Here is a 16,499-nt window from a genome sequence, read left to right as displayed (position 1 = left end):
CGCTGGTGAATTGAACAATAGGTCTGTTTTGCCATATGTCCAGTATGTTTTTCTCTAGGATGCTTGAGAGAATGGACCACGCAAAAATGTCCAGGTGCAGATGCAGATCTATCTTCTACACCAGGGGCGTCAAACTCCTTTTCACCGGGGGACACATCGGCCTCACGGTTGCCTTCGAAGGGAGTAGGAGTAGTTACATTGATACAGTCCTAAAATTACATTCGGCCCTTCGAAGGCACCCGCGAGGCTGATGTGTCCCCCGGTGAAAATGAGTTTGACACCCCTGTTCTAAGCGGTCAGTGACAACAGCAGCAACACACGCAGAAGCTCTCAGAGACCCCGGGAAAGCAGAAAAGCCAACAGACATTGTACATTCAACCCCCAAATTATTTGGACCTATAAGCTAGTGTCTACGTGCCACGGCAGCATAGCCATGAGGCAGCACCAGCAAAACCATTTCACGTTATACAGCACTATTCCTTCCCACCACCCACCTGAAGAGGACCCTCAGGAATGCCTATGATATTGCCACCTCCTTCATTTCGATTTCTATGAACCTTAAGGGAACAGTCTGACAACTGCCAGGGTTGCAGCACGTCCAGGGAAGAACCCCCAGCCCGCACCCTGCGTCTGTTCTCCCCCCCGAGCAGCGATTTCCCCGGCCCTTCGGCCACGTTCACCATCCCTCCCACCGCACTCCAGTCGGATTCTGCTGAAACAATCTGGGCGACATTCCCTATTTTACACCCACATGTATCCAGTCCCATCTGCATATAAACACAACTGCATGCATTCCGATAATTGTCTGCAAACATATATAGATGTAAAATTAAATGCCCTGGTGTTGTATTTCTATGTTCAGGCTGCTCCACCATGACAATATTAATCACTAGGGCTCACACAAAATCACACTTTTCCTTGCAGACTGATCAACCTGACTCCTAGGGAAATAATCTTAAGGTCAGCAACTCTAGCTGTGATGGATCTGGAGGGAAAGCAGCTCCACAGCTGAGCTCCCTTGCAGTGACTGCCCTGCCAACAGCTTTTCACATCCCCCTACTCATAAAAATGAGAAGATTTCTGTAATTACTCCTGATTGCAACTGTGGTAGTATTGCACAGAGAGAAGGGATGTATCCACTGGAAGACAACCAAAAACACAAGAGAGGATGTCTGTGGAGCTCATCCTTGCTGCACTGCCTTTATGTTACCGGTTTTTCAAGTTTTTCATCTTACTAGAGCCAGAAGCACAATGAACTCCCTTTTCAAAAGCAGCATCTTTGTTCTGAAAGGTCACAATCTCGACTGAACATCTTACGTTGTGTCCAACACACACGATAGTTTTCAGGGAGTTTTTATTTCATTTTAAATGTCCTGCCAAAAATGCAAAGAACAGGCACAGCTTCTGTATTATTTAAGATACGTGGGGCTTAAATGTCGATCAGGGGAAGCTGCAGTGTTCCTGATGGAGCCGAACCCATGGCTGGGTAAACACAGATGTGATGGATCCCCTGGGGACCCTCCCATCTGTATTTAACACAACTGGGCTTTGCAGACACCACCGCTCCTTTGTACACACAGAACCACCTCATGGGACACTGCTGAATCTTTTAAAATGGTACAAAGATGATGTTCTTTCCAAGGCGTTTCACTTGTCCTGCGACCCCGTCTATCCTCATTTAAAGAGAACAGCTCTCGTACCTAAATTACACATCGTTTTCCATTCTACTGTTACCTGTCTTTCAAATCTAGGCAGGAAAGCTGCCAAGAACGACTACTATTTTCTGACTTGCCTGGATCTATGTCTCTTTAGAGTCTTATCAAACAATAGCAAATGGAAATTGAGGCAAATTTGGAAACGGAGACTGGGCAGAGACCGTATGGCGGTCTGACCGCCGCTGGGGTGTGCTGGCAGACAGGCTCTCACAATGGGGTGTTACTTCTCCCCACGTACAGCCCCGGGGCTCCCCAGGCACATCACAAGCTCCGATCCCCAGCAACCCCGGACTGCAGATCGAATTGCTCAATGCCAGGTGTTTGAGTGACACAGGCACGTCCAGTTTCCCCTTCTACTACTTGATAAAATTCCTTAGGGGAAATCCATTTTCTTTATGTAGATCTCTGCGTCAAATAGGTGGCAGGTCGGTCTGATCAAAGGGAAGGGCTCTGGGATATGTAAGATAACACATCAACATCTCACACGCTTGAATCCCCTGACAGAGGTCACACAAAGAAAATGTGTTTCTCTGAATCACGCTGCCATCTCCATCCATGGCTCAGCTCAGAGCATCTCCTCGTTTTCTCACGTATATTTTAACATCATCATGACTGCTGCCCAGCCTTCACTGTGACATGAAACAGGAAGATTTTGCTCTTCTCCTCGTCACGCACACACAAAACTGGCTAAACTCTGACTTCATTTCTTTTCCATAATCCGGGTAACACATGCTGGTCTTCCGTCTCTTAGAGACGGTGTCGAGTTTTCCGCATACCAAGTAGAAGAGGAAAAATCCTGCACCGTAACCAGAGTCTCCTTATCAGAAGACTAAAACTGCTCAAGAATATCACTGAAAACTTTGACTTGACAAAGACCAGTGGCAAAAAGCCAGACCACAACAGAAGCGGCAAAGACAAGGACAGCATGAGACTGTGACCTACTCCTTTGTTTTGATCAAAAATTTGAAAGTAATTAGGTCACTGGCTGAAATGACAACTAGTAATGAAAAGCTAAAAGCCAAATGTAGAGAGAGCTGTAACTTACAGACTTGGTATTCATAGAAATCTGAGAAAAAGCACAAAGCTTCAGTAAACAAAACTTGTCAGGCGCTATTTTCCCTATACGGGTCTAAACGACATTTTTGTTTTCTTTCTGTGACATTGTAGCAGAATTCAAAGCAGCAGCAGAATAACAGAAAATGAAGAAAGAACAATTTAAAACTAATTCATGCCGTCAAATGACTACAGAGAAAAACCAGAAAGCTATAAAGGGACAGTCACTCTTATTGTTTCCTGAAACTTTGTTTTTTCTTTGCTGTGTGATAAACAAGATTAGAGGAGCTTAAAAGCAAAGTCTCTTTGTAAAACGGTTGTGTCTGTCTCCTCAGCCTTGGCTTTCACTTGCAGGATGATTCTGGGGAATCAGTGAAACACCCTCGGTGCACAGGAGACTTCTGTAGTTGCTACTTCCTACTACTACTATTTCATCATCTAGCACTGTATGTTGGGTGGGACATTTTATAAACACAAGTGCGTACCTGAGCATGTAATTGTAGCTGAAACGACCCATTTTCTGACATCCTTGCTCTTTTGATCATGCAAGAACACTAACGGAGTGGTATCTTTGTCACCTACTATCACTCATGAGAGGGGTACACACACGGAGACCACGCCCTGGCTTTAGCGGTTCCATGACCACCCACCATGCGGCCAAGTCTTGCACGACTTCTAAAGCCTGACCATTCATCCTGCAATACCTGCTCAGAAAAATCAAGGCTTGTTTCAAGCCAGCTTTCTTGCACCGCAGCAGGACTTCCTTGGTGTTTTCCCCCTGCAGAACACACACACCCTAGGAGTAACCTCCTCCTCAGTGTCACAGTATCCTCATCTGCACTTTTTCTCCGTCGCCAATTTTTCTACTCCAGCACGGATGCCACCTCTTAAAGTTTGTGCTTCGTGTCTACAGGTACAGCGACCTTTTCCAGTGGGACAGTCCCCCCGCCCCAGCTCTCTCCAAACTTGCTCCGAGCTCTCCGTGCCGCTGCTCAGGTACTGACGCTTATTGCGCGGACCTTTCCATGCTCCGGAGCTGCTCAGGACATCCAGAGCGCACCCTTCCTCCCCTCTGCTCCTCTAATGAGCCGTGTGATACCACACAACTGCTGATATTTTCTGGGCTAGTGGCAGAAGTACGTTAATGAATTTATTATGGATTTTTGTGTTAAATGTATTATGCAAATGTTAATCAGTTTCTGCAGAACTTCGAGAAAGGTGCTGCATGAAATAAACAACACAGTGTTGGCTCTGGCAGTAAAATTTATAGAGCTTCAGGTGTTTAATATTCAATGTGCAAATTCCTTTAAAAAAATTTTTTTTAAAGGGCATGTTGGTAAAATTTCCCTGCACAAATGTGAATCTACGCACTCCTGGTCCCTGATGTTAACAAACATTAGCAAGTCTGTACTGTGTGTGTCCTTGTTTTATTTGACATCCATTTTGCACATCACATTTATCAGGGCTGCTGAAACCAAGAAACAGCTTCTCCTTGAACCACCTAATGACAAATCTACAACTTGATGACATGTTTATACTTCTCCTCTCTGCTCCCACAGAATGCTTCTAATTCCTGTTAATTCTAATAAATGTGATGTATTCAGAATTAACATGTACAAATATTTGCATAGCCCCAGCTAATTCAGTGTCATGTAGTCCTGGAGGCTTGGAGCGCTGCAGGTGCTACACTCCTTCCATGATACACTGGTTCTAGGAGCTTCTGCAGTACCTAATCCACATGGCACAAGATACCCGATGCTTTCTCCCAAATAACACCTATAATCCTTTCAGTACAATTTACAGGTATATTGTAGAGGAAGTTCTTTTCCCTCGCATCCATTTGGGCAGCACTTCAGCACGTGTACCCTTAGCAGCTCACTGTGAACACCAGAGATACCTACACAGCAAAGCAGCTTGACCGTAGTTTAACATAACGAGCTCAATCAATGATTGAAGGTGGAAGAGCAGAGGGTTTTGCTCACGCCTACCACCAGAGTACAGGCTCAGGGACTCCACGGTGCTTCTCTAGCCCTGGCATGTTACTGCCTGTGCCGTTCCATCTCCAGTGCTACCCTGACCCACGGGCCCTGCTGCGGTCACAGCCAACTTGCTGTGTGGTACTCGCCAGTGTTCTATGCAAGCATCACATACCTCTGATAAATTGATGCCCATGATGTCTACGTTATATGCTTACGGGGAGTGATAGAGGCATTCAGGTAATGGGCAGACTCCTGAAAGTGCAAATACCTGAAAATGCCGTTGCAATGAGGCTAAGAACTAGGAATGCCCATCCCCAAGTGAAATGCCTGTGCTACACTTCAACTATCGCGTCAGTAGTTAATAGAAATGGTATAAGTTTAAAGAAGGCAACACAGATGTTTATCACGTGTGTTTTTCAATGGTGTTTTGAGCAAAACTGTGGAGTGACCCCCAGAGTGGTCTCTGCCAATATGCTCTGCCTGAGCAGACACATGCTTCCTCACATCAGTGAGGACTTGCTACGCCCGTGAAATTCCAAAGATCATCTTTGCCTGATGAGCTTATTGCTGACAAAATCCAGGAGTCTGTGGAAAGGATCACAAGTCGCTTTGTTCCACATCCACTCCCACAGGCTCCCGTGAAACTCAACGTACTGGATGAGCCAGGCGGTGTGACGGGATATGACACAACCTTCTGTAGACCTGGACCTTCACTCCTCGGGCCAGTTCATCTTCCTTTTAAAGCATCTCCAGCTGTATGTTCTCGGCTACTCTATCTTGTAATTAAATCTCTATGAAACACATAAATTTGTTCCTACACCTTGCCAAAAGTTATACCTGACTGAAGAGATGCCAAGTCGTTTGCCCAAACCCATATAAAGAAGACCCCCCATTTTTTTTTTTTGGGGGGGGAGGGGAACAAAAAAAGGCCAAACTTGACCACCTGAGTTTTTCTACAAGGACAAACTGTGCCAGAGACTGATGTGGACCACGGGATGCAGAGATGAAGGAAAAAGGCCAGGAAGTATCTGATAGGGAAAGCATGGAGATAATCCGGGAAGAAGACTCGTGAGCACTTGAGAGGTCAATTAGGGAACCTTGAAAGGTTGACAATGTCCCTTTAAGTTTTATAACAGTGTAAATGATTCATTCATCATTCTTCACTGATCACATAATGAACAGTTAGACTACTAAATGACCTCAACTTCGCCGTGGGGTTTCAACTCCAAGCCAGTTGCTGCCTGGCTGCCAAAGTCCTAACGATAAAATGAGTCATTAATGCTTAAAGAGGAAAAATGTTCCCTGTCCCTGAGGAATCTGCGCTTGGGGTACAGCTCCCAGGTGTTTTGTTAGTCCCTCAACACACGGTGCTAGGATAAGAGAGAGACTGGCCCAGCCACAAAGACTGCAGAGATAAGGGAAAAAAGAAAGATGAGGGCACTCGGGATGCCCCAGCACCTTCATCATCCACTTGACTCCTGGAGAACTTAACAGAGCAGAGACCGGAGCTCCCTGCAGAGCCCTGGTGGGACCAACCACCACAAGTCCACGGTAGCCTAGGCAGGCCAACTAAAATGACCCAAAGTAGACAAACAGGACAAATCTTCAGACACCCACTCTATCTGTATCTAACTTTACCAATTACATCAGCTACTTTTACTAAAAAAAAAAAAAAAAAATTAAAATCTGCTTGCAGAACTTGCTTATTTCTTATCTTCAAATCGTTACAGCTACAATGCAACTGTCACCAAAGTGGGCAAGTGGTTCACGCTTTGATTTGTGCAAAAATAATCAATTTTAAGCCTGGAAGAAACTAAGATTTAATTTAAGCAGATTGATATCTGAAATTGTAAAATGGTTGATAACAATAGGAAAGTTAGACATTTGGAAAGAAACTACTGCACATGCATTAATGAACACCTCAAAACACATCAATAAAGTCATGCCAGCATGAAAAAATACCCCCAAATACCTTGTGGAATATGTTTTTCTCAGGCAGTTCCCTCATGGACACTGCAATAAGGAATCAGTCCATTCTGTTCGGACAGCAAAATTTAACATCAATACCAGATTATGGCTGGGGAAAATTTTCTGATGACCATCCCCATACCACGTATCCATCTAGTCAACTCTTTCTGAGCTCTTTGAGATAATGGAGAAAACCCCCCAATATTTCCATATTTATGAATAATATTGCATTTTTATGAGTGTTGCTGTCATATTACTGACTGGCAGAAGAACTCAAACACAATTAGTTACTATTGTGACCAGGGGCATCACACTCAAAGTTCATCAGTGCAGAGTTTGTGCTGAATGAGCCAAACTGCCCTTGTAGGGTCTCACCTGGTCCCTGAGACCCTCTGACAGCTTTTTGTGACCATGTCAATGTTTCCTTGACTACCAGCATCCACAGGTGATTCCTTTCACTCATAAACACGCAAGAAAATAAAGATTCATTCAATTTATCCTCATCAATACACACGCGTATGCTCAAAAGGATTAGGCTGCTACCTTGGCTGGTGGACTAGAGGTGATTTTCAAGCCCAAACATATCGCAGTGTAACAAACATCACCTCCCTGCCTTTTATCCGTACAGATCCACTTATCTCAACTCTAACTGGAGTTTCATTTTTCTCACCAACCAGCTGTGAACTAATTACGAGGATCTCTAACTAGTCCTGCTCCCTCTCGAAGCATATGGATCCAATTAAGTCAAACTGCAGCTGATTTTAATCAATCTTTCTTGAAGCAGCCAAACTTGAAGAATCTCTTCTCCTTCAGCTCGAAGAGTAGAAGAGAGCAGGAAAAGCAGGAGAGTGGGATTTGCATAAGGAACACTTCACACCCGCCCGGTTGCCTGTAAACACAAGGCTCCTGGCAGTAAGAAATGCTAATTGAACACTCGTCACAACTCTTTCCTCCCACTTTATCCAAAAAGCACTGATTTGATCAGTCTCTTTTTGTTCTTGGCATCAGGTTGCATTTTTCTACCAGCAGCTCGGGGAAGATGGTCATTTCAGACAACTAAACAAACCAAATCTTTCACCGAAATCTCAGCAAGTCTGCCCACCCCAGGTCAAGCAGTAACTGTGCGTTTGCTTTCCTGGAAGCCTTTTTTGCTTCATCGAAAGAAAGAAGGGGAGAGAAGAGGAGATAAAATTATCTGGTTAAAACTGCTCTTTTTATATATTATTTGAATCATTCTCCTAAGCCACAGTTCATATGGTTTTCTTTACAAAATGTCCTGGGCGATGGGGACTCACTCTCAGCAGGGTGTCATTTCTCTACAGTCCCAACATTTCTGGTGTTTTTGTAATCTGAGGTTTTGATTAGCAGTAAAGACCTGACCAGTGAGTAATATCCATGCTAAAGTCTTTATAGCAGTGAAGGAAAATCAATGCAGCCTGCAGCCAGGTGTCAAGAGCCAAGGGGGTTTGGAAGAAGGGGTGTGTGGAGGTGGAAAGTGCCCTCAGCTGTAATTCAAGCTGGCCCCACACAAGCATAGAATACAAAGAGATGTCAGATGTTATGTACACTGCTGTGGATCAGCTATCATTATCTCAGCTTCTTTGTTTGCTAATACTGGGCTCAGGGAGCGTGAATCACACACAAAAGCACCTTTTCATGTGCTCGCTTGCCCTCTGGCCAGTCCATCAGTGTCCTGTAGTTCACAAACTGGGTTACTGGTACCAGCAGCCAAAGCAGAGATGAGCAGAAGTCATGTGCCAGTACTCGGATACCAAAGGATGCGAGAGGAGGCAAACATTTTTGAAGCTTTACTCCTTTCTATACATCAATACAATCAAACATCGACATTTTTAAGTATCTCCCTAGATTTCATTCACCGCACGCAGCTTTGTGAACTCAACAGACTGCAGTCCAGTGTAAAGCAACCAAAGCCTTATATTCTACATCCCGTCCCTTCCGCTTCCAAATTCACAACTTTAATACACTCCTCCTATGTATCTTTCATTTAGTAGATACAACTCCAGAAATTCTGAGGTTTTGTTTTAAAAAAGAAGGAGCCACAGACAAAGATTTGTCAGAAGTCACCCTCATCCTACCTTGTTTAATGACACCCCCTACTTTCTCTTACACCTTTATTTGATTTGATGCCATCCTTTTCCCATGTTTGTAATTTCAGTCATCTTTCTGTTCAGTAAATTTTTCCTGTGATTTCTATATATGAAGTTTGTCTTGCCTTTTTTTTTCCTTTCTAATAAAGATAATTTAATTTTAACCCATCATTTCCCAGTGATTTCTTTCAGAGATAGGAATAAATAACAAGTCAAACTAGCAATATTTCAGTGACCTGATCTGAGTGTATAATAGTATTTTCCATGTATTTGCTCAGCACTGATAGAAGAGGGGAATTTCTAAGCTTATCCTTAATTTAGTGAGTTCCCACTGTAAGGAACCTTCTTCCAATGTTTTTATAAAAGAAGTCGTTCCAAGCTCGGCCTGTCAAGATATTTGATTCTCAAGGTGAAAAAAAAATGTTCTGCCCTCTGGTTTGTGAGATTTTGGCTATCCAGGTGGGCACATGCTGATCAATATGGACATTTTAGCATTCAGCTTTCATTTTCCTATATTTATGCTCTCTTCTCTACTCCTCCCCTTTTGGAGAAACTGCTTTTGCCAGCCAGTCCTCTAAGACACAGGTAAAGCGAGAAGCTAAGGAAGGGGAGCTGCTTACTGTTAAAGAAAGAATTAAAGCCATGGCCTCAGCCTTGGCAAAGCAGATGTAAGAGCGTGAATACCCTAATTTGCCTCACTAACCAGCTTTTTGGGGGACTGGCAGATTTCTCTTTCCTAGACCTGCTAAACCAGGTGGCCACCTTCCTTTTCCCACCCCTACACGACATCTCATCCTCCCCATACAATTTCTACCTTGCTCTATCTGCAGGTCGTTCCTGTTCTCCCCCGCTCCCTCCACAAAGCTCTGACCTGCACAGAAACTGCAGCCAAACAGCGAGCACATTTAACGAGACAGGTCATGGGATCCCACGACGAGCTTTCAAAGCCTTTTTGGTGAACAGCACAACCGTTATTGTACAGTAGCTTTACCACTGTATGAAGGGCCCATCTTGTTCCTATCACCGTTGCTTTTCTGCCCTGTGAAAGCTCCGCTAGCCAAACTGTAGCTGCTGCTCATCTTCTCTGCCGAGGACCAGAAGACAATTAGCAAGACAACACTGAAGACTTTGGACCTTTCCTCTCTGAATGTGCAATTTGAAAAGCTTGGTGTTTTGGCATCCCAAGGGCAGTATGAACAAAGCAGAGCATCTTTAGATATCACGAAGGAAACAAGGAATTCCTCCAGTCAGGCCTTCCTGGCAAGCCAGCAATCATCCTAAAACAACACCAGCAGATCAAATGTGACCTGAGTGAGTTGTAATCTGCTCTGAAACCAACGCCGCTGCTGTGTTTGTTGGAGACCTAAGCATCCAAATGCCAGCCCAAAGCTTTAATCTCCTTCTGATGACTGAAACCCAATTAAAGGAGAGCTGGGTGACAGGTTTCACACTAAACATGGCTCAGCAGAGCTGCTCAGCACCTCTTAGCTCCCTGCTTTATCAAAGCTGTCACTTCCCCTGTCTCTAGGAATTGGTAATAAAAAAAAAAAAAAAATTTGATTTGCCTCTAATAGGTGTCAAGATAAAATCAATGGTCTGTCTGAAATCTGAGCAATTTAAAACCTGCAGGTTTTCTACCATGAAGCAATTTACACAAAAATGGAAAAAAAAGTAAGAGACAAAGAAAGCAAAATTAAGAGAATGAAATGCTACAATGCTGAATTGTTCAGTGTATCAGAGAGAACAGAAGTGAGAGATAACACTGTTCATTGCAGGATGGGCTTTGATTAAACTAAGAGACTCGGGTTCTTGTTTGCTCCAACACCTTTCAAACAGAAAACACTATAAAAGCTTGAAGCAACTCCCGTTCCCCTCCTCTGCACAGGAAAGCTGCTCCCAGAAGGAAAGCTGGCTGAGCAGACAGTGCACGCAATCGCTGCAGGTGTCCTGCACTCCTTCGGGGCAGGGTGACACTTCACTGAGTGAAGAGCTCAACACCTTCTGCCATGTAAGACAGACCTACCTAGGAAAAGGTAAAACAGCAAAGGAAACACACCCTTGCATCCCTCTGACTCCACACCTCCTGTCTCTCAGTGTCTGTGGTCTGGAGATGCTGCCGTGTTATCCTCTCCACAGCACTGATGCTTCCTGGCTTGGAGAACTCCTACCTAATGAGGCCACGAACCGGTGGTCTCTGTCTCCAGTGCTCATGGCAGCAGTGGAGTCTTCATTATGAATGGAGTTCAAATTTTCATATCTTCTCTGTGCTGCTAAGCTCTGTCTACACTCCTGCTTTGGCACGAATGAATGTCCAACAGACAACTTATGGTAGTGGAGTTCTTTAAAATGGAACAGTTTTTGAGGCTCCAAGAAGAAGAAGAAGAGGTTCTAGGTAAAGGAATCTAAAAAGACAACTGCATTTGTGTGATTGCATCTGACATCAAAATACCCCAGTGCCACGGTCAGAGAGACAGGTGTGTGGGTGCAGTTTGCACGGGTTCTGCAAAATGCTTTGCCTGGGTTGAAGGAAGTGAAGTTGTGCACTGTGAGAATTCTGGCACATCTGGCAGAACAGCTGGGGCACACGGACCAGGTCAGGTTGTCCAGATGCTCTGGACCTCCACATTTCCTACCTGCACAGTCAGCTTCTCCAGTTTCATTTCCAGGGATCTGTTCTCCTCTTCCAGTTTGCTGCGTTCAGCTTCCAGCTCCTCAATTTTCAGCCTAGAGAAGAAGGGAAAGTTAATAGACACTGTGTCCCTGCACAGTCCCTCCACAAATAAGAAAGTAAAACATGACATCACAAGCTATATCGGATTATTCCCATATTCAGTATCACAAAGCTATAGTACTGAGGCAGTTAAGATATATGACTAGAAGATACAAGCCCGCATGATGAAAATAATTTTTTAAAGTATATTGAAAATAAACAATTTGAATATAAAGCAAATCTAACTTAAATACTTCCTGAACCAGAGACTGAGTCTAGACCATCATGTTTAATAATCACCAACAGCTAAAATCTCCATGAGTGCATCAAATCTCTTTTTGACCTGATTTATACTTTTGGCCTTCACAACATTGCTTGTCAGTAAGTACCACAATTTAATTATGTGCTGTATGAAAAATTAGTTCATTTTGTTTTATACTTCATATGTGATTATTTCACCGAGTGCCTGTTAGTGCTGCTATGAAAAGTTGTGAATAATTGTCCCATACTCCCCTCTTCATACCACTTTACAGGCCTCCTCTATTATTTCCTGAAGAATCTCGATTTAATTTTTCCTCACACCAAGGATTTTCCATATTTCTGATCTTTATTGCCCTTCCTTGTTCTTCTTCAAGTTTTACGTAGACTTTTTGCTATGAGAAAAGCTAGAACAACAAACAGTACTCAGATGTATTCAGGGGTATAATGAGGCTTTTTGTTCTGTTCTCAGTTTCTTTTCTAATAATTCCTAGAATTCTATTTGTGTTTTTAATCACTGAGCTCTTACCTGATATTTTTAGAAAACTGTTCACAATAATGTAAGATCTCTTTCTTGAGTGATAATAGTTCATTTGGAGCCCACTACTGTGGGAGTAAAAGTAGAGGCATTTTTTCTTAGCGCATGGGTTTTGCAATTATTGACATGCAACTTCATTTCCCATCTCGAGCAGCATCGTAAGATTCTTCTGAACCTCTGAACAGTCTGGTATGCTGAAGAATTTCATGTTACGTCAAATGACGCCATCTCACTACACACAAACTCCTCTTCGCATTAGACAAATCTGCAATAAGAGCCATTTTAGGGCCCAGCGGAAAATCCTCAGTATTGTGAAAAGGTTTGTTCTTTTGACTTCCATCTTTTAACTTTTTATTATATAAGCAAATTAATGGAAGAAAAATGCATCAAGCTTTACAAAGTAGAAAGATGTTATATTATCTGTGGCTCGGGAAATCCTGGAGACAAGGCACTAGAAGCTTGGAGAACATTCTGGTGAAGTTCCTCATGGTCATCTACCACTGGCCATCCCTGTAGACAGTGCATGGGGACAGCCAGCCCTCTGTGATTTTTATACTCTTAGTAATCCCACAAAGAACCTTCTTTCTTATTCTATCAAACTAAAATTTCTTTGTGACCTTTGGCTCAAAGCTTTTCGAAAGGCCAAATATATTATATCCACCATATAGGCCTTAACCAAATGATTGTTGAGTCCTTCAGAGAGCTCTATCAAACCTGTTAGGCAGGAGATACTATTATAAAACATTGGATATAACATTTTTGCTTGCGTTTAAGTACAGAGTAAAAAACCTTAATGCTGCTTCAAGACAACAGCCTCGCCCTGCACGTGTTAACTTCCTGAGGTTAACTGTGCAACTAATGCATGTTAACACTGAAGTTTGCAGTCATTTTTCTGAAGATCCTTCTCCAGAATATTTTTTTTAAAATTAATTCTCTTGCTTGATAATACTCCCTTCTAAACGACCTAAAATGAAGCTGAAAATCCTTGCACCGTGACAAAAAACAATGCACCCATCCGCCAATATCCCCCAATTGTGCAACAGTAATTTCAGGTACCATGAAGAACTTGTTTCTCCTATTCAGTGGGCAAAAGTTACAAACTTCTCCATAGAAGCTGGTTGATCTACAACATGTTCAGCACAGAAATGTCTCCTTTATAAATATGCAGCTTGAATTGCTTAAATTATTTGTAAGCCCGACCCCTGCTGGTAATTTTCAGATATTATAAAATATCACCTTTTTTCACTCTTGGAAGCTTCTAACATGCCAAGGAGTGGCTTTTGGCATTGTCTAGGCTATTAAAAAAGATCATCAATAATTTCCAGAAGACAAAAAGCAAGCTGGGCTGGAGGATGCTGAAGAAGCAAGAGACTGAAAAGGTTGGAAAAAATGGAAATTCAAAATGGAATTAATGCTTTTAACAGCGTGTTTCTAAATGGATTGCAGAAGAGGCCACAAGAAGAGCAACGTTTCTCTCCGAGGAACAACAGCGCAGCAGCTACTGAAAGGTCAGAGCCAGACACAGGACTCTCGCCAGTACTTTCTCCATACTTGACATGCTGAATTTTAATTTAGAACAAATTTCTCCCCATCCAGCCTCCCAAATAGGCTGCGATGTTGCCGTTATCTGCCTGCAGAACTTCTCTCCATGCAGAGGTTTAAGCTCAGGCCTCTTAGGTGCCTTTTACAAATCTCTCGTAGCAGCCACCAGAAAACACGAAGATCCAACACACAAGTGAGCTGTAACAGGGGGAGGTTTAAGTGGTTACATTTTTGTGCTATTTCAGAGAATCACAGAATCATTTCAGTTGGAAGAAACCCTCAGGATCATCGAGTCCAACCATAACCTAACTGTGGCACTAAACCATGTCCCTGAGAACCTCGTCTAAACGCCTTTTAAACCCCTCCAGGGATGGTGACTCCACCACTGCTCTGGGCAGCCTGTTCCCATGCCCGACAACCCTTTCTGTGAAGAATTTTTTCCTAATACCCAATCTAAACCTCCCCTGGCACAATTTGAGGCCATTTCCTCTCATCCCACCACTTGCTACTTGGGAGCAGAGACCAACCCCCTCCGTGCTCCAACCTCCATTCAGGCAGTTGTACACAGCGGTAAGGTCTCCCCTCAGCCTGCAGTTTTAAGATTTAATAATTTGTTTGTGCCCTTTGTGCCTCACCGAAGAAAGAGCAGCAATTCAAAGCCCAAGGCACTCGCACTGTGGCAGCAGACGTACCCCTACCAGGTATTTTGCGACTGGCAGCACATCAAGAGCACCTGTAAGCGCAGCTCAAGTTCAGGCTTGTCCTTGGGCTCATCTCTCAAACACATGTCCCACCCCAGCACCCCAGCTCTGGGGGACCCTCCTTCCAGAATCACAGAGTGCTTGGGGTTGAAGAGACCTCTGGAGATCATCCAGTCCAACCCACCAGCTGAAGCTGCCCAGCTTTGGGCCATGCATGGGATGGGCGAGGGACGAGAGCAGCTGAGGATGCTCCTCTTCTTCACCTGTGAGGTTTGCTCTGCTGCTTTGTGTGTTTCTCATTGGTCTGCAGACCACAGAATCACAGCATGGTTGGGGTTGGAAGGGACCTCTCGAGATCATCCAGTCCAACCCACCTGCTAACACAGGTACACCTAGAGTAGATCTAACAGGAAGGTGTCCAGGTGGGTTTGAATGTCTCCAGAGAAGGAGACTCCACAGCCTCTCTGGGCAGCCTGTTCCAGGGCTCTGGCACCTCAAAGTAAAGAAGCTTCTCCTTATATTCAGATGGAACCTCCTGTGCTTCAGTCTGTGCCCGTTGCCCCTCACCCTGTCCTTGGGCACCACTGAAAAGAGTCTGGTCCATCCTCTTGACACCCACCCTGGAGATATTTATGAACATCGATGAGATCGCCTCTCAGCTTCTCTTCTCCAGGCTGAGCAGACCCAGCTCCCTCAGTCTTTACTCAGACAAAAGATGCTCCAGACCCCTCAGCATCTTCATAGCCCAAAGGCACAGCTGGGGTTGCCTCTGAGCGCTGGGACAGGTCACCCCCCAGGACACGGGCAGCTCCCCCACCCTCGGCTCTTCTCCATCAGCCGCTTTCCCTGCGCTGAGGACCGGGAACATTGCTGTAACCTCTTTGAACCAGAGAGGCTTTTAGGACTGATCCCTCTCCCAGCCTATTTTTAACACTGTTAAGTGTCCTGGTTCTCCAGCGGGAAAGCACTAAGAACCTTTAACAAACAGTTTGTGCTATTCTAGCTTTGCTTTCCAGCCCTGGGGAACTCTTCCCAATGGCACAGAGAGAGAAGCAAGGGAAATCCTATCTATATATAAACACAGCAAAGCATTTGCAGCTGGTGGTTAAGATACAGCAGTCAAATATTGAAAAATATTTATTTGCTTGGCACTCGAATTTTTTTTATTTACGTAAACTCAGGTACAGGGCCAACTGTGTACTGCTTTTGGATACGCCAGCACCCAGAAACGCCGCCTCAGTCCGCATTGCACCTTGTGCTCTCTCTGTCCAGGGACATCGGCACAAGCTACGTGATGCTATTTTATCACCGATTTGCACACCTCAACTTGTTAGGTACGGGAGTTACTTTCAGGTAGGGAGAACAATCCACGATAAATTCATGTGAGAACCACAAAAAGCAGAGTACAGAAACATCTGGGTACAGCACAACCATCAATCAGCTTAATGTTTGGCCCGGAATGAACGCTGCTGCTCATTTTAAAAGCGGCCTTGCAGCATGAGGAAGGAAGAAACATCAGTTACTTTCTGAAATACTGACACCGTCCTCAAGTTTTGTGATACAGGAAAAAATCATTTGGATTAATTTCTGGAAAATTTACCAACTTCTTCTCCATACAGGGGTTTGAAAACATGAAAATATTTAAACTCTGGCAAAGATCTCTTTGTATTTCTGGAAGACTTTTCCTTCATCAGGTACAGACAGCTTAACTCAAGAGTCAAAGGCTCCATGGGCACAAGGTAAATTCAAGCCACCTCTGTAGCCTGTCACAAGATCAAATTTAGTGCAAGAATACAGTCATTGGCATTTGCTCAGACTTGTGGATTTTCCCACTTTTAAGAACTGAGATTTATAATATATTGCCTCCACTGCATGTTTCACTGTCCCAAATTCAAGAGGCAACAAGAGAAAAAAAAACCCAAACAAC

General features: G+C 44.0%; 1 protein-coding gene across 3 annotated transcripts in view; it reads right to left on the bottom strand.

Annotated features, from left to right (window-relative positions):
• The window catches only part of MAD1L1 (mitotic arrest deficient 1 like 1), a 370,492-nt gene that overhangs the window by 150,513 nt on the left and 203,480 nt on the right, over window positions 1-16,499 (bottom strand). For all 3 annotated transcript variants that reach the window (XM_065644520.1, XM_065644519.1, XM_065644521.1), the window contains one exon: window positions 11,457-11,547. In XM_065644520.1, coding sequence (XP_065500592.1) covers window positions 11,457-11,547 — 91 coding nt within the window. The remainder of the gene's footprint in view (window positions 1-11,456; window positions 11,548-16,499) is intronic.

Source organism: Caloenas nicobarica, chromosome 14, assembly GCF_036013445.1.
Source record: "Caloenas nicobarica isolate bCalNic1 chromosome 14, bCalNic1.hap1, whole genome shotgun sequence".
Classification (NCBI taxonomy): domain Eukaryota; kingdom Metazoa; phylum Chordata; class Aves; order Columbiformes; family Columbidae; genus Caloenas; species Caloenas nicobarica.
Note: the sequence above shows the minus strand (reverse complement) of the source record. Positions and strands in the feature narration are given on the sequence as shown.